The sequence below is a fragment of the Ips typographus genome, unplaced genomic scaffold (genome assembly GCF_016097725.1).
Source record: "Ips typographus isolate SLU unplaced genomic scaffold, UJ_Ityp_2.0 IpsContig58, whole genome shotgun sequence".
Classification (NCBI taxonomy): Eukaryota; Metazoa; Arthropoda; class Insecta; order Coleoptera; family Curculionidae; genus Ips; species Ips typographus.
The window spans coordinates 516,626-540,760 of NW_028098576.1; the positions used below are offsets into that span (position 1 = coordinate 516,626).

The following is a 24,135-nucleotide window of genomic DNA, read 5'->3' on the forward strand; positions in this document are numbered from 1 at the left end:
AGAATTTCCGCAATAAAAATTCAGACGCAGATAACAGAATAAAATCCTTGGGCCCTGTAAAAATAGGTACATAGCTCAATATGTGGAGCCGTACATTATAATTGTTACTTTGTTTTAAACATTATGCTTAATTGCATTTTTGCATTTTATGCATTAATCGGTCTGCAATGAACAATGTCTGGTCTCATTAAGATATTATTCCGAACTGGCCAAATCAGCGAATCCCATGGGTTTAAGCATGGTGCACCATTTAACTGTTGGGAAAACATTTCTCTGATAACCTTAACATTTGACAAGTTCATCGTCTGGAAGCATTTTGCTAATTTCAGCATCCTGGCTTTCCGGTGGAGAGGGATCTGAATTGTATTTATACGGTTTTCTTATCACATTCTCCACAGTTCGTCCTCTGACCCACACGAAACTTTACCGTGCATTTTTGTCGTGTGTTTCGTAGTGCATTTATAGTCTTTTGTAGTGCATTGTGTCATTTTTAAAAGTAAGTATAAGTGGTTTTTTTTTTTTCCTTTTATTCATCATTTCCATATATTTTTCCTTCCAAAGAAAAATTCTCTTTGTTTCGCTATCCAATGTTAACAATATCCTCCCTTTCAGATGGAACCTGGAAATGAAGTCGACACCGAAAAGGGCCGGGGCCGCGGTGCCCGTCTGATGGCCCTATTGGCTGCCCAGCGGGCCCGACGAACCGTGGGTGCGTCCAGCCTAAAACTGGGGCCTGGAGTGGAAGCTGGTCCTTCTGCGACCAGCGAGGTGGAGGCTCCCCCTCAGGTGGCAGGTGAGGTGGAGGCTCCTCCTGGGGTTCCAGCATCCCCAGAAGAAGAAAAAATAGAAGAGGAAGGCGGCGTCAACGACGCCTCAACAGCGGTGGCGCCGCGTTTGGCTGTCGAAGCCATAGGCAGCAATGCAAAAACAGTAAACTTTTATTTTTTTAAAATAAAGAAAACAAAAGTAAATTATTAACCGAAATGCTTGTATTATTTTTGTTGCGGGGTTCCTTCTGGTGTCCATGGGTCATGGTAATGTAAAATTCTGCTTACATGGACCACTTCAGTTTTAGATTTTGGCGAAATGCCCTTTCGTATTTCATAGTCCACATCAGACATTTTCCGATTTATGTAATAAGGACCAAACCATCTAAGCAGTAATTTTTCACTTTTTCCTACTTTCCTGATAGGGGTGAAAACTTTTACTTGGTCCCCCACTTCAAATTCAACATGGCGGTGTTTACAATCATAACGTAATTTATCTATGTCTTGACGCCGTTTTATATTTTCAACTGCCAAATTTCTGACTGCCAAACCAATGTCTCTAATTTGGTCGCTATTACTACTTTCTAAGGGTGGCAACAAGTTTGCTTCTGTTGGTAAAATAGGTTCACGACCGTACACCAGCATGAATGGTGAGAATTTAGTACTATCTTGTTTTGCAGAATTGTACGCAAAAGTCACATGTGGAAGATATTCATCCCAATTTGATTGATCAGTATTAGTATACATAGATAACATATTGGCTAAAGTTTTATTAAATCTTTCTGTTACGCCATTAGTTGCGGGATGATATGCAGTAGTAAACTGACTCGTTGTCCCCATCTTTTTTAGCAATTCCGTAACCAATTCTGATTGAAAAACTTTCCCTCTATCGCTTAACAATTCCTTGGGTGCACCGTGTTTTGTAATAATTCTCTCCAGTATAAATTTCGCTACAGGTCCGGCTTTGCCGCTCGGTAATGCGTCAGTCTCCGCCCACCTTGTGGCGTAATCTGTCGCTACCACTATCATGGTTTTTCCGCTGCTACTTCTGCGAAACGGACCTAACAAATCTATCCCAACTTTTTCAAATGGGGTGCCAACTGGAATAGGATGTAACAGACCGATAGGCTTTTGATTTTGTTGGCCTTTCCTGGCCTGACAATCCGGGCATCCTTTTACAAAACGTTCCACGTCCTTTTGCAACCCTTGCCAATAGTATCTTTGTTTTATCTTTGCTAGGGTTTTTGACAATCCCAAATGGCCACTCAGCGGTTCTGAGTGGTGGGAGTACAAAATTTCCCCTATTAACTGTTGCGGTATCACTAAAAGTTTAGTCCGGCCCACTCCCTGCGGGTTTATACGGTACAAAACTTCTGATTCAAGCCTAAAATTTTTCGCTTGCTTGCGTATACCAATTGTAGCTTCTTCAGGATGTTTTATAGCCTGAATTATTTCCAAAATGTTTTTATCTTTTGCTTGCAATTCTGCAATGTTACGCATATCCAATAAAAGGTTGGTATTTCGTCAATTTCTTGTACTTTCGTATTTGCTGGCAAAACAGGATATCTGCTTACGCAGTCTGCATCTCTGTGAGCAATTCCTGATTTATGATGTACTGTGTAGTCAAATTCTGATAACTTTAACGCCCAACGCGCTAAACGTCCAGTAGTCTCTTTCAAGGTTTTTAACCAACATAGCGCATGATGATCAGTCACTATTTTTATAGGTTTTCCATAAATAAAATGTCTAAAATACGATAGCGCCCATATAGCTGCTAACCCTTCAAGTTCTGTTATCGAATAATTCTTTTCAGCTTTACTGAGGCTTCTACTTGCATATGCTATTGGGTGTAACGCATTTTCATGATCTTCCTGCAATAATATTGCTCCGATTCCATCTTTACATGCATCTACCCTCAATTCACATCCTTTATTTGGTTGAAAATGTGCCAAAACTGGTTCACTAATCAATCTTTGTTTTAGTGTTTCAAACGCTTTGTCATGTATGTCCTGCCAATCAAATTTATTTTGCTTCTTTGTTAGATCATGTAAAGGACGTGCAATTTTTGCAAAATTTTCTATAAACTTCCGGTAGTAGTTACAAAGTCCCAAAAAACTTTGTACACCCTTTACATTTTTTGGGTTTTAGTGTTAGGCCTGCACTTCGGAGTCTATTGAAAACTTTACGTAATTTTTCCAAATGTTTATCTATCGTTTTAGAAAAAATTATAATGTCGTCCATGTAAATTAAAACTTCCTTCCATTTTAAATCTCTAAACACTACATCTCCTAACTGTTGAAATGTTGCCGGAGCATTGCACAATCCAAAAGGCATTACATTAAATTCCCATAATCCGTGACCTGGCGCTGTAAAGGCAGTAAGTGGCTTACTCTCTTCTTTTACTTTGACCTGCCAATAACCTGAATACATGTCTAACGATGAGAAATATTTGGCGTTTCCTAAGTAAGTCAAAATATCCTCAATATTAGATCCTGACCATGAATTTTTCACTGTCACATTGTTTAACTTGCGGTAATCCACGCAAAATCGTGTCTCTCCAGACTTTTTATTTACTAATACGACGGGACTTGCCCAGGGCGAGTTACTTTGTCTTATTATGTCGTATTGTTCCATTTCTCTTATCTGCTCATCTATTATCTCTCTTTCTTTTTGTGCCACTCTGTAAGGTTTCTGTTTTATAGGTTTAGCATTCCCTACATCAATTTCATGTTCAATGACATCGGTTTTTCCCATATATTTTGGTGTTTTAAACGTCACTATATTCTGAAAGTAATGTCTGTAATTTGTTACACAATTCTGGGTTCGTTATATTGCTTAGATTATGGTCATTCATGGTAATCATCTCTTTATCATCCTCAGTTTCATCAATACAATGAACTGGAATTTTTGTTATATCCATTTCTATATTTTTCTCTAAATAACCGATTGTGGAATTTTTTAATATGAACACTTTTTCAAACCTCATATTGTTAATTTTGATGTACCATTTGCCATTTCTTACAAAAATATTTGAACAAATCAATCCTCTTGGTCGTAGGTATTTATTGTTCTCGATAAAGCAGTACTTCTTGAACTCGTGCGGAGATAAGGCACAGTTCAGTCGTACCGTTATCTCGCGACCAACCTCGACTATGTAGTCGGTTTCAAGTGCAACCTTCAAACTTCGCGCGGTTGACTCAATCTCGACGTTCGCGAATACCTTATTAGTATCTTCCATTTGTTCTATTTTCCCTATGTTGTTGTTGACATTGTTGCCAAAATGTAAAATCAATGGGTCAAGTTCATGGTATAATGTCACAGTATTGGTATTATAGTCAATTAATGATTTTTTACTAGCCAAGAAGTTATGTCCTAAAATTAAGGCTTTCGATAAATTTTGCACCACTAGTGCCTCAATGGAAATAATTGTGCCATTCACTTTTATAATTACCTCAGAATTACCGAGAGGTTGAACTGGATAGCCTCCTGCGGTTATCAGTTGTATATTGTCTCGTAACCGTCTCATGTTACTTATATAATCTATGTCGACTACATTTTTACAAGCTCCTGTATCAAGTAAAACAGGGACGTTATCTTTATCGTTAACCGTGATATGTACTATTAATGTCTTACTGGTGCCCGTAGATGATAATTGGACAATTTCGTTCGGGCTTCTTAATTTTGAAACTGTCCTCTGTCGTTTGGGTTTCTTCGGCCTTGAGGTGCATTCCTTTGAAAAGGCCTGTTATTGAAGTTACAAGACATGTGACCGGGCCTACGGCAATCAATGCAAATAACCCGGCCGTCGTGCCTTCTCGTACGAGGCAAATAATTATTATTATTATTATTTCTCCAGTTTTGATTAGAAAACTGATTTCTGTTCCTATTAAAAGTATCATGGTTCTGGGGTTGTTGCGAATTGTTTCTTACAAATTGTCGCCCCCTATTGAATGAGTTGTTCCTCGGACTATTTTGATTTGGTCTAAAATTATTCACCCTTGGAACATAGGTATTTCGTGTCTGATTTTGAACCGTATTTGAAAAATTCCTATTAAAAAATGTCCGTGGCCTGGTGTCATTCCAGGTCCTTATTATTATATCCTTATATCCTTATTATTACCACTGTTACTGTTCACTGCTGCAGATACTGACAATAAAGCTGTACTTTGTGTCATTTGATTCACTAATGTCCTTTCTTTTATATCGCTTATCTTAATCACCAATTGCTTTAAATCGTCAAATTTTCTATTGCTAGAACTAAGCAAATAATACATCTCATAGTAAGACGGATGTAAACCATTTTCAAAATGGTCCCTAAACGCGTCAAAAGTCATTTCTGGGTCAATCTCGTTTGCGATTGCCAATAGATCATAATAGTACTTTTTTATGTCCTCGACGTCTTGCTGTTTGCGAGTGTTTAATCGAAATTTTAGCTTTCGGAGTGGCTGTTCTCCTGAAAACTCTTTCAAAAAATCTGATTTAATATTTAGCCATGTTTTCATCTGATTCTCTGGCTCACTAATATAATTACTAAACCATGTATGGGCTGGACCTTCCAAAAAATTAGCCAAATAAGATATTTTTTCGACGACTTACTTTGAAAGTACCTCATGTACGCTTCCATTTAGAAGCAGAAAGGGGTTATTTGCCGCGCGCGAGCAGAAAGAGAGATTTTCTGCTCTAGAGCGTTTTCGCTTTCTACTAACAATCTACTCACCAACTTTTTCGGCGTTTCCATAACAACGCTTGACATACCTGTTTGAAATATACACATTCCGTCAAAGTGATTTATCGGTGACAATGAGTTCGAGCGACGAAAATGATGTGAGTTGTCCTTCTAATCCACCCCACAGCAGTCGTCGAAAAAATATCGTCTATATTTCGAGCCAAAAGTACTTTTGCCGCTTTTACATGATTGCAGCGTTCGGCTTCGCCTCAAGCTGCAAATTTCATGTGCAAGCGGCAAATATATACTTTCCGCTCTTAATATAGAATATACTATTGTGATTTTCTGACCAGCTATTCACAATTGCTGCTTTTTCGTATTTATTTATAAAAATACTGGGAGAGTCAATAGAAGGGTTAAATGTAGATGGGCATGTAAACTTTGGGGTAGCCGGAGTTTTTGGCTCAGCCAAAGCTGCCTGTAATGTCATGTTAGCCATTACTAAAGTATTGTTAGGGCGTATGGCACGGTTTCTTTCCCGAATCACAGGGGGTGGGCAAGGATTATTAGAACTTTGTAATAATTCTGAGGGGCGGGATTTTGGTGGCACTACCACTTCTAAGGGACTTTCTTGCCAAGGATCCTCTGTTTCACGTGGTTTTGGCGGAGTTCTACTTAACGAAGCTCTTGGTCTGAAATAAACTTCCGTGGATTGGGGCTTAGAAGTCGAAGCCGAGGCTTGGGAAGTTTGAGCTTGAACGCCCACGACAGTATTGTCAAGAGTATTTTCTTCGTCCTCACTGCTTGTCAAACAAACTGAACTGGGTTTGTCAAGCTTTTGTTTGTGTGAAGAAGTTGCCGTTTGTGTCGGAGCAGGAGAACTCACAGTCGAACTGTGATGCTCGGGTTTGAAATCTTTTAACTCTTTTATCACCTTCTCTGGGTTTCGACCCCTAGCGATAGCTTCACGTAACACGAATTTTTCTTTTTCCGACAAACTTTGAGCCCTACTGCGAGTTTTTACTCGATCTTTGTCACTCGACTCACTCATGGACAATTTTTAAATGACCGTTTAAATTCATTTATGTACTATATTTATTTTTTTTTTTTAATTATTTTTGGTTTTTTTTTATCTAAGAAAAATTTAAATTTAAATCTCTTAAGCAAGTTGATTATTCCTAGCAATTTCTTTACGAATTTGCTTGTTCATCAAACTAATAATTTTTTTGACGCTAAAATACACAAGCATTCCCCATGCACAGAAAAATAATAATTAAAATTTCCTTAGCTCACCATGAATTATCTTTTTCCGAACTATTTGATACACTTCCACTGTTTCCCGCTTGAGAAATAATAATTTCCTCCTCTTTTGAAGATGTACCACCCATATTAAACCAAAATTTTATCAAATGAGCGCTTCAATAGCAAAGGAAATCCCCAAAAAATCACTAAATAAATCAATGTCACTATCCCTAGCCAAAAGAAAATAATACCTAAAATTTCTTTTATAGCCCACACATTATTCTCCTGAATCTGTATCATACCCCAAAAAATAAAAATAAAAAACTGAACTATTGTTTTTCATCCATCTCAAAACAGACCGGCGCCTCCACCAAATGTCACGTTTAATTTATGAGCCCTTTTGGGTTCACCAATTAAACTGACTCACGACGATAAACGTCGCGCCGGGATCTCAGTTTTAAGGATGGAATCAAACACTGAGTTTTTCTATTAAACACTTAAATCTATTAAATATGGTATACACAAAATGGGTCTGCACAATACGGTCATAAACACTAAAAGTTGACAATGTAATAATTGTACTTACACAGACTCATGGGCTAAGGACTTAGCTTTTCTGGCAGCTGGCTTGGTCACTTTCGCGTTTTGAACAACTTTGGAGAACTGACTACTTAACTTGATCTTTTCCCGAGGAGAGTCGACATTTCGACTTCTCAGGTCAGCTGGTCGCACTACCGTTGATCGGTTCACACTTATCCTATACTGCTAAAATCGGCGTTTTTTATACCCGATTGATCGGCTGACGTAGGTTGTTATTGTCGCTTGTTTTCACATTTCTGTAAAGCAGGTGGTGGTGACTCATCACCGACATGGTGCACTCGGTGCATGACACATTCGGTGCATCGTGGTGCGACCTTGCCTCGTGCGCTTAATATTTCGCAATCCTCGAATACTCTTATGTTTTTAAAGTTAATCAGTCCATCTTTTCAATTAACGGATTTTCCATTCGTGACAATACATCTAACCATTTAACTCTATCAGATCTTTTTTTTCTATTTAAACCACCACCTACGTGATTGTTTAAATTTTTAAAAAGTATCTTAAGTGTTTTGAAATGTCCTAAATTAGTTAAAAGTTTTTTGTACACACCCACATTTTTGTCCGACCGCCGCAGCACAGTTTGCACTTGTCTAATTGAAGTTGCAATATTTTTCAACCATGCTGCTACTTCTTCAAGTACTGGCTGAAGTACCAATATGGCGTAGGCTTTTCGGAATAACTCAAGGGTGTGTACGCTGATTTCTGCTGCAGCTCCAGTACAATCTGACATCTTCGATCTTTCTGAAATGATTAAAGCATGATTCGTATTACACCTAAATATATTTTAATTATACTTACAAATTTCCGTTATTTCCACAATTGGTGTGGGTGATCAACCACTAACCACTTTCATACCTAAAAATTTTAGGCCATATTTCAGCGGTATAAACTCCGCCAAACTGTCTTTAATGGGTGCCGTCATCCGACTAGGCAAAAACACCACGCTGTCAGACAACTCGGCCCAAACCACCTCACCAAATTTTGAATTGACCACTTTTAGGTTGTGCAAGGGATACAATTGGTTTAATTCAAGTTGTTGAAACTTTAGGAGAGGTTTTTCAACCAAACTGCCGGATTCGTTAATTTTGGTTAGGTTCATGATTTTTTTGTTTAAGGTAGATAGGTACTTTTGTGTGTAGATTAATGTTTTCAACTCTTGTTGACTGGTTTTATATGCATTTGGAGGAGGGGGGGTCTACCACATTTCCGCCTCGCTTACCACATTTCCAATGCAGGTGATAAGGGAATAAATATTGTCACGAAGGATAATAAATCAAATTTATTACTTGAACGGAAACATTAAAAAATGTTTATATTACTTGAGCGGAAACATTAAAATTGTGGAATGCGGTCGGAGTGCAACTGCAATTATGATGCATTTGTTGAATTGCGAAATAATGTGGAATGTTTTCCAAGTACCGATGGTCGAAGGTCGTCACGAGTTGTCGGCTAGACGAGGCCAGGTCTGGGAGTTTTGATTGGTGGAATCAGTGTCTGGAATGCTATAAAAAAGAGGTTGCACCCTAGAGAGGGGTTCAGTTCAGTTGAGTCCAGTTCTTTCCAGCCAGTCCAGTTTGCTGTGCACCACGTTAGTGACCGAACCACAAATGTCAATTAGACATGTCCGTAACGCTCAAGTAAAGTTAATCGTGAACGCGCGTCAAAGTGACCAGCCTCTCTCCAAGATTCTGTCTTCTATAGAGATGTAAGTATGTTTATTGTACTTCTATGTTGTGTGTTAATTTACGCCTGGTTTATTATGATTTTATTGGGAGTTAGTAACGTTTTCGTTGGGTTAGGAAACCTGTTATTTTATTAGCTAGTAAGTTAGGAGTTGTTAGGTTTAAGTACGTATTCAATAGAACTTGATGGTAGAGTTAACTGTGTTTTATTTTCACGCTGAAACGAGATCCCAGGCAAAATAAGTTGAATTAAATTCAACACGTCACGCTAGTCGTGACATATGGTGGAGGCGCCTACGTTTCAGGGTGGAAAAAACATAATTTTTATTTTTTTAAATTTTAATCGTTCTATTTAAAATGGGGGGTACTTCATCAAAAGAAGAAGAAATAATTATTTCTCAAGCGGGTAATAGCGGCGGTATTTCTAATAAAGCGTCTCAAGAAAAAGATAATTCATGGTCAGCTAAGGAAATTTTGATTATTATTTTTTTGTGCATGGGGGTATTAATGCTGGTGTATTTTAGCATTAGAAAGATTATTAGTTTGATGAATAAACAAATTCGCAAAGAAATTGCTAGGAATAATCAAATCGTTTAAATTTTGTCCAAAAGCTTGAAAAATCGAAATAATTGAAAATACTGCCAAACATTTCGTATTAATTTTACATGAGTGAACCAAGTGACAAATCACGAGTACGAACTCGCAGTAGAGCTCAAAGTGTATCAGACAAAGAAAAATTTGTTTTGCAACAAGCACTAGCCCAAGGGAAAAACCCCGAAAAAGTCTTAAAAGAGTTGAGAGAGTTTAAACCCGCGCATCATAGCTCAACTGTCGGTTCCTCTGCTTCTGCAGGTGCCCCAGAAGTTGACAAAACAACTTCTATTGTCAGTTTAACAAGTAGTGAGGACGAGAATAGCCCTTTCGAAAAAACTGTCGTAAGTGCTCAAATTGAGACCCCGCGAATTCGAACAACAAAAGCTTCGACTTCCCAAGTTCAGAAAACTAAAGATTCCAAAGCAGGATCACGATCCCCAGAACAGTTTTTTAAGCCAAGAGCTTCATTGAGTAGGACTCCGCCTAAACCGCGAGAATCAGAAGAGTCTTGGCAAGAAAGTCCCTTAGAAGTGGTAGTGCCAGAGCCTACCTCATCCCGCCCCACAGATTTGTTACAAGGTTGTAATAATCCTTGCCCACCCCCGGTAATTCGAGAGAGAAACAGTGATATACGTCCTAACAATCCTGCAGCAATGGCTAACATGACTTTACAGGTAGCTTTGGCTGAGCCAAAAACTCCAGCCACACCAAAGTTTACATGCCCACCTACATTTAACCCATCTATAGACTCTCCCATTATTTTTGTGAATAAATATGAAAAAGCAGCGATTGCAAACAGCTGGTCGGAAAACCACAAAATTTCCTACTTAGCAAATTTCTTGGAAGGCCCGGCTCAGACTTGGTTTGATGGTTATATTAACGAACCGGCAAACCAGGCAAAAACATGGACAAATATAAAAACGGACTTTTTAAAAGAATTTTCTGGTGAACAGCCATTAAGAAAACTAAAGTTTCGATTAAATACACGAAAACATCAAGACAATGAAGATGTTAAAAAATATTATTTTGATTTACTTGCGTTGGCAACAGAAATTGACCCGACAATGTCTTTTGACACGTTTAGGGGCCATTTTGAAAATGGTTTACACCCATCCTACTATGAAATGTATTACTTGCTGAGTTCAGGTAATCAAAATTTTAATGACTTAAAACAGCTAGTGTTAAAGCTGAGTGATATTAAAGAGAGAACCCTGGTGAATCAGATGACACGTGATACGGCACTGCTTTCCGTGTCCGATGCGTTAAATAACGAGAATCAAATGATCAGGAGCGGACCGGGAAATACAACAAATTTTCCACGCAGAGATGGCAATCAAAATAGAAATCGAGTCTATTATAATAGTAATAGCACAGGGAGAAATTTCGTGGATAACAGGAATGTCGCCAGTAACGGTCCGAACAGGAATTTTGTCAATTATCGTGGAAATTTTACAAGAAATATGCCACCAAGGAACAATACCGTTAATAGTGGTTCAAATAATGGCGGTCAACGGCCATATTACCAAAATCGGAATGTGCAAGGGAATGGAAATAGTGAGTACAGAGGTCCAAATTATGGAAACAGAGCACCTTACCGAAATCAAGGTAATAGCTATTTACCTAATACAAGAACACACGATGGACGCATTAGATGCATTAATTGCAAAAGAATAGGGCATGCATCATGCAACTGGAATGCAAACAGTTCCAGAAATAATCCAGATAACCGTCGAAATGATCGGGTATATCAAAACCCAAACGAAAGAGAACAATTTCGTCAATAGGAAGCCCTAACGAGATTGTCCACCTGTCATCAAAGGGCGTCAAAGGAGGGTTATTGTATGTGCATTTAAAAGTAAATAATCAAGAAAATGTAAATGTCGTTCTAGACACTGGAGCGTGTAAAAATATTGTGGATTTAAATTATATTAATAACATGTATTCTTTGGAAAATGATGTTGAATTAATTACGGCAGGCAGTTACCCTCTTACACCTATTGGAAATTCACAAGTGACGATTGAAATAAATAATAAAGAGATATGCGTTGAAGCATTAGTGGTTAAAAATTTGTCCAAAGCTCTAATTTTGGGACATAACTTTTTGACGACGACAAAGTCAGTCATTGACTATAATAACAATAAAGTGACATTGCAGCATGGTTCGGACAAATTGATCATAAATTTTGGGGATTATGATTCAGCTGAAGAATGCGAGCCACAGCAAGATTTGTTCATAAACATAGCAAACGAGCCAACAGTAAATTCCCTAAAAATTACTGTCGCTAACGATTACGTGTTGAAGCCCGGGAATGATATAATTACCCGATTGAACTTGAACCTACGACCGTCTGACTTGGCGGAATATTGTTTTATTGAGAAAGACAGTTTTTTACGACCGAGAAGTCTTATTTGCGTAGGATTACCGTTTTTGCAGAATGGACATTTTTATGTTAAGCTTAAAAATGTCGGTCATCGTAGAATTTTTGTAATAAAAAATTCCACGATTGGTAATCTCGAGAAAACAATTAAAATGGACATGACAAAAATTCCAATTTGTTGTATTAATGAAACCGAAAATGATGAAGAAATAATTACCATGAATGACCATAATCTAAGTAATATAACAAACTTAGGAATACATAATAAATTGCAAACGCTACTTGCGGAGTATAGTGACGTTTTTTCAAAAACACCAAAATATATGGGGAGAACTGATGTAATTGAACACGAAATTGACGTAGGAAATGCTAAACCCATAAAACAAAAACCTTACAGGGTAGCACAAAAAGAAAGAGAAATAATAGATAATCAAATAAGGGAAATGGAACAATACGATATAATAAGGCAAAGTAACTCGCCCTGGGCAAGTCCCGTCGTATTAGTAAAGAAAAAGTCTGGAGAGACGCGATTTTGTGTCGATTATCGCAAGTTAAACAATGTAACAGTAAAAAATTCGTGGTCAGGATCTAATATTGAGGATATTTTGACTTACTTAGGAAACGCCCAGTATTTCTCATCGTTAGACATGTATTCAGGTTATTGGCAAGTCAAGGTAAAAGAAGAAAGTAAACCACTTACTGCCTTTACGGCGCCAGGTCATGGATTATGGGAATTTAATGTAATGCCTTTTGGATTGTGCAATGCCCCGGCAACATTTCAACAGTTAGGGGACGTAGTGTTTAGAGATTTAAAATGGAAAGAAGTTTTAATTTACATGGACGACATTATAATTTTTTCTGAAACAATAGATGAACATTTTGAAAAATTACGTAAAGTTTTCAATAGACTTCGAAGTGCAGGCCTAACATTAAAACCTAAAAAATGTGAATATCTAAAAGAAAAAATTAATATTCTTGGTTATACAATTTCGACAGATGGAATTTTTCCTGATAAATCAAAATTAATTTCAATTGAAAATTTTCCAAGGCCAAAAAATGTAAAAGGTATACAAAGCTTTTTAGGACTTTGTAACTATTACCGGAAGTTTATAGAAAATTTTGCAAAAATTGCACGTCCTTACATGATCTGACAAAGAAACAAAATAAATTTGATTGGCAGGACATTCATGACAAAGCGTTTGAAACCCTAAAACAGAAATTAATTAGTGAACCAGTGTTGGCACATTTCCAGCCAAACAAAGGGTGTGAATTAAGGGTAGATGCATGTAAAGATGGAATAGGAGCTATATTATTGCAGGAAGACACAGAAAATAAGTTACACCCTATCGCTTACGCAAGCAGAAGTCTTAGCAAAGCGGAGAAAAATTATTCTATAACTGAATTAGAAGGATTAGCAGTTATATGGGCACTTTCATACTTAAGACACTTTATTTATGGTAAACCTGTAAAAATTGTAACTGATCATCATGCTTTATGTTGGCTAAAGACATTAAAAGACACAACAGGTCGTTTAGCTAGATGGTCATTAAAACTGTCGGAATTTGATTACACGGTGTGCCATAAATCAGGAATTGCGCACAAAGACGCTGACTGTGTAAGTAGATATCCGGTACTGCAACCAGATACGGATAAACACGACGTTGAAGAAATACCAACATTTATTTTGGATACTCGTAATATTGAAGAGTTACAGAAAAAAGATGAAAAAATTTCCCAAATAATAATGACAATCAAAAACCCGGAAAATGCTACAATTGGTTTACGTAAGCAGGCAAAGAACTTCAGGATTGAATCCGAAATTTTATACCGAGTAAATCCGAATGATTTAGGTCGAGATAAGCTATTAGTAATACCGCAACAGTTAGTGGGAGAAATTTTGTATTCTCACCATTCGGAACCGCTGAGTGGTCATTTGGGAATAGCGAAAACGCTATCAAAAATTAAGCAACGGTATTATTGGCAAGGGTTGCAAAAAGATGTTGAAAATTTTGTTAAGGGTTGTCCAGATTGTCAAGCTAGAAAAGGTCAACAAAATCAAAAGCCGATAGGATTTTTACACCCAATTCCTGTGGGAACACCATTTGAAAAGGTAGGAATTGACCTTTTAGGCCCTTTTCGCCAAAGTAGCAATGGTAAAACCATGATAGTGGTAGCAACAGACTATGCAACACGTTGGGCAGAAACTGAGGCGTTACCGAGTGGAAAAGCAGGGCCCGTAGCAAAATTTATTTTGGAAAAAATAATTACGAGACATGGAGCGCCTAAGGAATTATTAAGTGACAGAGGAAAAGTGTTTCAATCAGAGTTGGTGACGAAACTATTGAAAGAAATGGGCACTACAAGCCAATTTACAACGGCATATCATCCAGCGACAAATGGTCTTACGGAGCGATTTAATAAGACTCTTGCAAATATGTTGGCAATGTACACCAACACGAATCAGTCAAATTGGGACCAATACTTACCACATGTAACTTTTGCCTATAATTCAGCGAAACAAGACAGCACGCAATTCTCACCCTTTATGTTAGTATATGGACGAGAACCTATTTTACCAACTGAAGCGAACATTATGCCGCATATGATTGTAAACATAGACATGTGGAGTTTAATGAGGGTGACCAGGTGAAAGTTTTCACTCCAATAAGGAAAGTCGGGAAAAGTGAAAAATTGCTGCTTAGATGGTTCGGACCTTATTATATAAGACGAAAAATGTCGGACGTGGACTATGAAATACAGAAAGGCAGATCAGACAAAGCAAAAAGAGAAGTTGTTCACGTAAGCAGAATATTACCCTATTATGATCCCTGGACCCCAGAATGCACGCCTTTATAAGAAAAAAAAATGGGAAAAACACACAAAAGAGACAACTTTGAATAACTAAAGAGTATATTACTATTAAAAGAAAAAAAAAAGGAAACAAAACAAACGAAATAAGATAAAATAATAATAATAAAGAAAAAAAAAAAAAAAGAAGATAATAACAATAATAAAAGAGAAAAAAAATACAATTAAAATTACATACTTACAAAAAATACAATAAAATTAATAAAAATTGATAAAAAAAAAAAAAAAAAAAACCTCAGTAATGGTGGTGGTGGAAGTAGATCCGGTGACCAGTACCATTTATGGTTACCTGGTCACCAGACCACCAAGTTGGAGAATTGTCTCCTGAGGTTGTCTCCTCAACATTGCTTTCCGCCGTCGGAGCAGGAATCCCGTTCGGGAGCCGCTCTTTGCGGACCGGGAGCGTCGATGGCCTCGATGGTATTGGTGACCCCCACGCAGAAGTGTTGGATGTGGGTGTAGGATAGGTAACACCCTGGTGGCGCCCAATGGACGGTGAGGCGGACCTGGCACCGATGTCCCTGTCATTCCCAGACCAAACGTCGGCGAGCCTTTCACCAGGGCGGCGCATCGTTAAAAGTCTCCGGAAGTGCTGGAGACGGCAACCCCTTCCAAACCCAGTTTGGTTGACACTTGGGGGGCAAGATTGCGGATCTTTAGTTTTGAAAAGAACAACAAATTGGATTACTTTATAATGTGAATAACAAAGCCAACAAATTTACTTACGGTTCATGATGAAAACACGAAAAAAAAAAAAAAAAAAAAAAACACTACTGCACTCAAATGGAGTAACAAGAAAAAACGACTGCACTCGCGAAGGCACACAAGAAAGTGACTGGAGAGGAAAAAAGTGAAGGACCGTTTCGTCCATAAAATGACAAAACTGCTGTGAATGCAGTGCTGTATAAGTAAAATAAATAAACGATAATAAGGCACCGTCTATCCCTAACTGACATAAAGATTGTAACACTTTGTATACAAAGTAATAATTTTGTTGAAATGAAAATATTACGTTTGTTGGGTACAAACTTCACATACCGAGTTGTACCTAAATTTGAAGTTACTGAGCTCAGGGATTTTTATTCTCTTATCCGCGTCTGAATTTAATGGCCAATTGAAAGATTCACGAACGGATATTAGTCTAATTTTCCGCAGTTACACCAAAAGTGTGTAAAATGATTATCTAAGCGCGCGTGTTACAAGTTATTTGACTACAATGGAAACAATGATATAATTAAAATGGCATACTTAAACAAAAAATACGAGGGACGTAAAATATATCGATAAATGCCATAGGTGCCGAACAAGTAAATACTTGAATAAATATAAATGTCAGGGGTATGTGATAATGGGGGGATAGACAAATTAAAATAACGAGTTTTCGTTTTATTTTGGTGTTGGATATTTTTGAATATCAGCATAATGTATTCGATCGAAAAATGCATCAAATGAATAATATGCGTCCGCAAGCGTAAAAGTGCTGACATGAAATTAAGAGAATATAAATAATTACATCGCTGTGATTTGCATTTTAGTTAGCGAAGTACCGTGATAGTACCGCGAGTGCGTTTCATTGAAAAAATACCGATCGAGAGTTTATAAAAAATGGAGTGGATTGTGATGTTTTTATATTATGCCCGATGTATTTCGGACATAAATGTCAAGTTACATTTATATGACATGGCTTTATACCATTTATGGGAGTTACATCAAGAAATACAGCGACCAGGAATAGTGTATTTGGGAGTCACAAAGGCGTTACTAGCACTTTGGACCCAAATAATTCACATGGAATACCAGATGATTCATATTGATTTATTGGTGAGACAAGGAAGAAACCCTACGGAAAAATGTGGTTGTGCAATCTGCGCACCTCCGAGGGTGCCGTTCTATCAACCAAGACAATTTTGGGAAATTTGGGGAAGTCTGTTTGTGGATGGTTGCGCATGCAATGTTTGTTCGTTCAGAAGGAATTCACAATTCAGGCGGCGTGAACTACATGAACCTCCCCGACCCCATTTACCACCAAGAATGATGGGACATCCATTTAGGGTGCCATCAAGAGGTGAACCTACATTAGTTGAAGTGCCGAGGGTGACTTTGCGACAGAATTGGAATCCCGTTGAGCCACCACTAAATACAGCAAACATGACAAATTGGACTCGGCAGGTGGCTGCCACGCCTCTTCGAAGACAAATCGTACACGTGTACGTGGTACGGCACCATATCAAGTGCCTATACGTGAGGAAAGAAATGAGGACCAGTTCAACACTGATCAGGCGAAACCCGGAGGGACCCAAACCGAACAAGACAAGTGAAACAATTATTGTTCAATATTTTATATCAATATTATATACTATATATTTAAAGTTTATCTATATAATAATGACTATTGTAGCACGAAGAAAATAAATGATATTTAACCATTTTTCTTGTTTAATTAAAGGTAAGATGGGTAAAGTTAATACAGGCGTAATAAGTTTTAAAAGGCGTCAAGTACGTCACTGTTATTAATATGATAATGATGACACAAGCGTTACCCTGACCTACCTCAAAACCGCTGACAAGACAAAATAAACCGAGTATAGGTTGTTTACACTACTTAGGTCGAGTGCATTTCAAACCATAGGGTCATTAGACAACCGTAAATTTTGTTTTGTGTTTACGTTTTAATAATTTACTTTCTTATTTTTGTTTACAGATAATCTAGGGAAGAAGCAATCAAACGTTAACGTCAATTTATTTTTTGTTTTGGATAAATAAAATATTTCTCCGCACGGATTTGAAATGAAGTTAGAACGGTCAATGTTCCAGTTTTTAAAACAACTTAGTTGATATGGAAATTGGGACATTAGTTAAACATATGCAGAGGTTATTGCAATCGGTTTGAGGTATACCAGTGAATAAAATTCACTCGGTTGAAGGTTATTAATTTAATTGAGATATAAAAGAAATATGCGTGTAATATTATATATTATTATATGTTATTATTAAGCCTTAAGTAACGCATATTAACCTTTGTTCTTATTTTCATTACATGTAAAAACCGCTTGAGGGAGCCATAAGAAGCCAATGTACTAAATGGCGCTGTGCAAAGCCAATATTGGACGACCATTGAAGATGACATTTAACAGTATCACCAGAGTCAACCACATGATGAAAATAAAGCCTAAGCAGAAGAGACTATGGAGTATGGAATGGACATTGCTAGACTTCAGCTACTGGACTATTTGGTGACCAGTGGAAGACGATGTGTTAAGTCATAGTCAGGGCAATATATGATTGTGACAAACACTTTTGTGCGAACAATGGCGCAATAAAAGTCGCAACATCAGAGCTACTTATATTGAAATATATGGTGCATATTTAAGGGCTACCCAAGGTTTCAAATGTGTTATGTTAATTTAAGGGTTAGTTTAATGATTAGGATTATTATAAGTTTTGGGTACGACGAAGCGATGACGGAAAATGGAGAAAGTAAGCATTTTAGAAAATATATGATAAAAAGTAAAATTAAAAATTTTCGCTTACTCCATTTTTCAAATGATATTATAATAAGATGAATTTTATATAAGGCTAGCGATAACTTAGGTTAGTAATTAGAATTGTCAAATATAGGAATTACCTCTCTTGGTTTAAACTGGAGGGCCAGTTTCATGGAGAAGGGGCAAATGTCACGAAGGATAATAAATCAAAGTTATTTCACTTGAAAGGAAACATTAAAAATGTGGAATGTTTATATTACTTGAGCGGAAACATTAAAATTGTGGAATGCGGTCGGAGTGCAACTGCAATTAAGATGCATTTGCTGAATTTGCGAAATAATGTGGAATGTTTTCCAAGTACCGATGGTCGAAGGTCGTCACGAGTTGTCGGCTAGACGAGGCCAGGTCTGGGAGTTTTGATTGGTGGAACCAGTGTCTGGAATGCTATAAAAAGGAAGTTGTACCCTAAAGAAGGGTCAGTCAGTTCAGTCCAGTTCTGTCCAGTCAGTCCAGTTTTGCTGTGCACCACGTTGGTGATCGAACCGCAAATGTCAATTAGACATGTCCGTAACGCTCAAGTAAAGTTAATCGCGAACCGCGCTCCAAGTGACAAGCCTCTCTCCAAGATTCTGTCTTCTATAGAGATGTAAGTATGTTTATTGTACTTCTATGTTGTGTATTAATTTACGCCTGGTTTATTATGATTTTATTGGGAGTTAGTAACGTTTTCGTTGGGTTAGAAAACCTGTTATTTTACTAGTTAGTAAGTTAGGAGTTGTTAGGTTTAAGTACGTATTCAATAGAACTTGATGGTAAAGTTAACTGTGTTTTATTTTCACGCTGAAACGAGATCCCAGGCAAATAAGTTGAATTAAATTCAACACGTCACGCTAGTCGTGACAATATGATCCTAAGTACTCTTTTCTGACAAACAAAAACCCTTTCAATATCAGTACTTTGCCCATAAAAAATCATACCATATCTGATACGCGACTCAAAATTGGCGTGGTAAATCATTTTCTTAGTCTGTAACGACAGATATCCGGTTAAGACGCGCATCGAATAACATATCGTATGGAGTTTACTCACAATACTGTCTACATGGGGCTGCCAGGAGAGGCTGCTATCTAAGATCATTCCTAAAAACTTAGTTTTTTGTTCTATCTCAAAGTTTGCGTCACCCAGTGTAATTTCTTGTGGTCTGTCAATGGCAGACCTGCTCGCTTGGAAGACCATTACTTTTGTTTTCGAATTATTTAGACTCAGCTTATGTTTTGAGAACCAGTGGTGTGCTTTTTGCATTACTTCGTTTGCCAGTGAGAAAACAGAATTAATATTGGTACCCAGTAATAACAAATTGGTATCGTCCGCATAGTTTGTGATATGAAGCTTTTCATCGGCACCATTCAGTAAATCTGTAATATCATTAATATATATTACAAAGAGCAACGGACCCAGAATGCTACCTTGAGGTATTCCCAAGGAAACCTCTATCTTGCTAGAAACAACCCTATGCTGTCCGACACCGATTGCTACCTGTTGCTGTCTGCCTGTAAGATAAGAAAGTAGCCACTTATTTGCTACTCCGTGAACACCCAATAGCCTGAGTTTTTTCAGCAATATCTCATGATTTATTGTGTCATATGCCTTAGTCAAGTCTAGGTATATTCCGACTGGGATTTCTTTATTTTCTAGAGATGTTAATATTTTTTCGATGAACTGAAAAATGGCTGTTTGCGTGGATCTGCCCTTGACATAACCATGTTGAAACCCGTTTGATACTAGATAATTGCTAAGTCTGTCAGTCATAACTCTTTCGAATATTTTCGAAAAACTAGTAAGCAAGCTTATTGGCCTATAATTCTCTAGTTGCTGCGTCGTATCTTTTTTGTGTATCGGGACAATAATAGCCAGTTTCAATTGGTTGGGAAAAATGCCGCATCTCATCGAATTATTAACAATATGTACCAAAGGCCTAACGTTTTATAACCAAAATAATGGATTTTCTCAAAAAATTTAAATGCAATGATATGACTTTTTGTAGACTAGAAAATTGACAAATGACTAACCAATAAGCCTGCGCAAACCGCATCTTAATATTTTTTTTTTTTTTTTTATTTTTATTTTTTTTTTTTTTTCTTTTTTTTTTATTTTTTTGTCATTTGTCTATTTTCTAGTCTACAAAAAGTCATATCATTGCATTTAAATTTTTTGAGAAAATCCATTATTTTGGTTATAATATCAAATAACGCCCTCTATCGGCGGCCGTTTAGGTCACAACTGTCATTATCAGAAGAAACCTAAAAGCCCAAGAAATGCTCTTTTCAATGATACCAAATTTATCCAAATGTATTAAAGACGTTTCGAAGTTACAGGCATTTATTTAAAACAACATTCAAATACCACCACTTTATTTCGAAAGATAGAGAAAAATGTTTTTTTCAAAAAATGTTCGACTTTAAGTTAACATTAAAACGCAAATACTTTTTTGTTACATTCATTGGGGAAAATCACAAGAAACGTAACTTTATGTAATTCAAGATGGCGCAAACGCCCTCTGGTAGCCATCTTGGAAACTTGAAAATAATTTCCAGCATTTTCCTTTGCCTACTTAACCTATAAATATTTTTACCGTAACTCTCTACGATCATTAGTTTCGGAGATACAGCCGCTTACCTCGCTTATTTGCCCACCCTGTACAGACCTTTCTGTATCAGAAACTTCTCAACTGAGAAGGGAAAAATCAGAAACAACTACTTTGAGAGCTAATACTCCTACCAATATTGAATTATACTGTTTTTCCTGTTGAATTCTTGAGTATTTAAATTACTCCTTTATAAAAGATACCAATATTTTTTCATTGGCAATCCAGTAATTATTTTATTTAATCATGAATCTTGAGCTGGACATCTTCGTACAGATGCACCAAAAATAGTTCAACTGCATGTAAGTTGAAACTGTAGTACTCATAAAACTCATTACAATGGGTCGGTTAAAGAAACAAACTCTATGTGCCACTTACATAATAAGGTATTACGCTCAGCTAGCGTTTTTCACCTCAATTAAATAGCAGGTTAAAATTATTTAACAGGTTGAAATTCAGCAGAAATAAAGTAAAAATAAAATCACATTATTATGATGTGTGGGTCCTATCGTCTCATTCGAGTAGTATGTGTGTTGAATGTGTTAAATATCACTTCAGAAATAGACGAGTGCAATAAAGCAAGTCGGTCACACCGGCACGCGGCGTCAAATAGAACTAATTAGTCTGCTTTACTTTCCACTAATGTCGCGATTTTTGGCAAGCAACCAAATAATAACCTTCGGTTTATTATGTTCTGTTCGTTTTCAAACGGTGGAAACATATCGAAATCCTCTTTTAATTTCTTCACTGTGCTTTTTTTTAAAGCTGATACTACACATAATAAGTAAAAAATTATTTGTCGACAATTAAAAGTTTCATTTAGCGCATCGGCACATTTTTTGTCGTTATCGGGAATGCTTGACCTCGACATCGAAATAACACAATCCGCTGTTTTACAGTGTGGATTTTATTTTTAACTTCCGATTTAGAAGACATGTAAAAATTAATTTAATAACATGCTGCAGCATGTAAAATTAAATTTTTTCTCCAAACTATTCGATTTTTTTTTTTTAGCTTAACTTTTATACAAACTTCTACTAAATAGAAATGCTAAAAGCACACATTTTGCTTTAAATATTGTAATCCACAAAATTGGGATACAGGGAATGTTACATTTTTAAATTCGACTTGGTCAGCTGTGTCTCTATTTTGGTGTGAAGTTTTACGAGTTGATTTAAACATCGCAACTTTTCTTCGATAATCAATATTATCGATTTCATTTATGTTACATGTCTGTAAATTAGGATGTAACATTTTCGTTTGAATAGGAAAATCGGACTGAAACTTAGCATTTTTTGATCCGTGTTTTTCTGAAATGCAAAACATTGAATCCTTTGTCGTATTTGCATTGATTGATTCATTAACGTCGAATTTACCTATAACAGAATGCTTTAAAATAGGAACTGTTCTAAATCCCTTATTGACAATTGTAATGTATAAATTGTGCCCATTTTGCAAAAATGGTGTGTCTACACACAGATTTCTTGGACATAAATAACTGTCTCTTTTAACAAAATTGCATTTCGTTAAATCAGGCACATTATTCGAGGTTTACAATCGTAACGTTATTTGCTTATTTGGTTTTACAATATACTTTCGAGCAACTTTTAATTTTATTACAGGTTTTACTGTTTTTTCGACGTCAGAAATTTCTACACCCATTAGATACTCTTTCTGAACTTGGTTTTTAGATGTAACATTTAAATCAGGACGATTGAGATTAACTGTTACTTTATCGTTGTTGTTTGTTGTAAAACTCAAAATATTTTTATTGTAATCAATCATTGCGTTAAAAATCGATAAAAAATTATGTCCCAAAATTAGAGGTTTAGAAATATTTTTCACTACTAATGCTTCAATGTCCAACTTTATGTTGTTAATTTTTAGAGTTACTCTTGAAGTACCAACTGGGTTAAAAGTATAACCTCCTACTGAAGTTAATTGGATTTTCTCTGATGACAAAGACATGTTAGCTATAAGATTTAAATTAATTAAGTTTGGTTCACATCCTGTGTCTAAAATTACATCAAACAAATTGTCTTCGTTATTTATTGAAGCTTTGATTGACAATAAATTGCTATCTTTACTGTTTGTCGAGTTTAGAGCAACTTCATCGACACTTAACATTGAGTTTTCACATTTACTAGGATTCTGATGTGTAGAAAAATTCTTATTTTGTCCAAAATTGTAAAACTTGTTGCTACCTTGATTAAAATTTTTACATTTTGATGAATAATTATTTCTGGTATTCCTTATACCTCGATTTTGATCAAACCTAGAATAATTTTGCTTTTCTTGTGACACATTTCGATAGTAGAAATCATTTTTGCTTAACTTGGTCCCTTTGTAATTATTATTTCCACAATAATTGTTGGACTGAAATTCACAATTTTTAGAATACTTATTTGGCCAAGTACGATTAGTACCGTATTTGTCAAATTTGTTTTTCAACCGATCATTACGAGACCGAAAATTCATTCCGTCCGAAATGTAAAATTTACTTTGCCGATTCATTTGATTAAATAATACACGCTCTTTAATATCACTTATTTTCAAGACTAGTTGGTTTAAATCACTCAAATTTTTATTATTAGAGCTTAGCAAATAATACATTTCAAAACACGACGGATTTAAACCGTTTTGAAAATAATCTCTAAAAGTTTCAAAAGACATGTCCGGGTTAATGTCATTTGCCAAAGTACGTAAGTCATAATAATAAGTTTTAATGTCTTCATTGTCCCGATGTTTACGCGTGTTTAATCTAAATTTAAGTTTACGAAATGGCTGGTCACCTGCGAATTCTTTTAGAAAATCTGTTCGAATTATTATTGCCCAAGTATTCAAAACATTTTTTGGATCATTTATATATTTTTGATACCAAACTTGTGCTGGTCCGTCCAAATAATTATTAAAATATGAAATCTTTACAGAATAAGTCCAGTTGTTTAATCTTGAGGACTTTTCATATTTATTTAAAAATGTAATGGGGCAATCACTTGATGGATTAAACGTAGGTGGACACGTAAATTTAGGGATGGCCGGGGCTTTTTGTTCGGCCAGTGCTGTACGTAAAGTTATATTAGCCATTAATTTCTTGACTTTTTTAACATAAGACACGATCAAACGAATCGATCAAACACGATCGTTTCAGTAATACTGACTTGCTTTTAACAATTTAGCAAACAACTATTCAAAATGACAATGTAGGA

At 36.4% G+C, this 24,135-nt stretch overlaps 1 protein-coding gene and 1 long non-coding RNA gene across 2 annotated transcripts in view; both read left to right on the forward strand.

Moving 5' to 3' along the window:
• The window catches only part of LOC145739827 (uncharacterized), a 156,592-nt gene that overhangs the window by 3,990 nt on the left and 128,467 nt on the right, over positions 1 to 24,135 (forward strand). The window lies entirely within an intron of this gene.
• On the forward strand, positions 357 to 984 carry LOC145739826 (uncharacterized). Its single transcript, XM_081995180.1, has 2 exons — positions 357 to 496; positions 613 to 984. The coding sequence occupies exon 2, from the start codon at positions 613 to 615 to the stop codon at positions 976 to 978; it is 366 nt and encodes a 121-aa protein (XP_081851306.1). The 5' UTR covers positions 357 to 496; the 3' UTR covers positions 979 to 984.

What these genes read in the sequence shown, in the direction of transcription:
- LOC145739826 (XM_081995180.1), top strand. Translation starts at nt 613, where the DNA reads ATGGAACCTGGAAATGAAGTCGACACCGAAAAGGGCCGGGGCCGCGGT.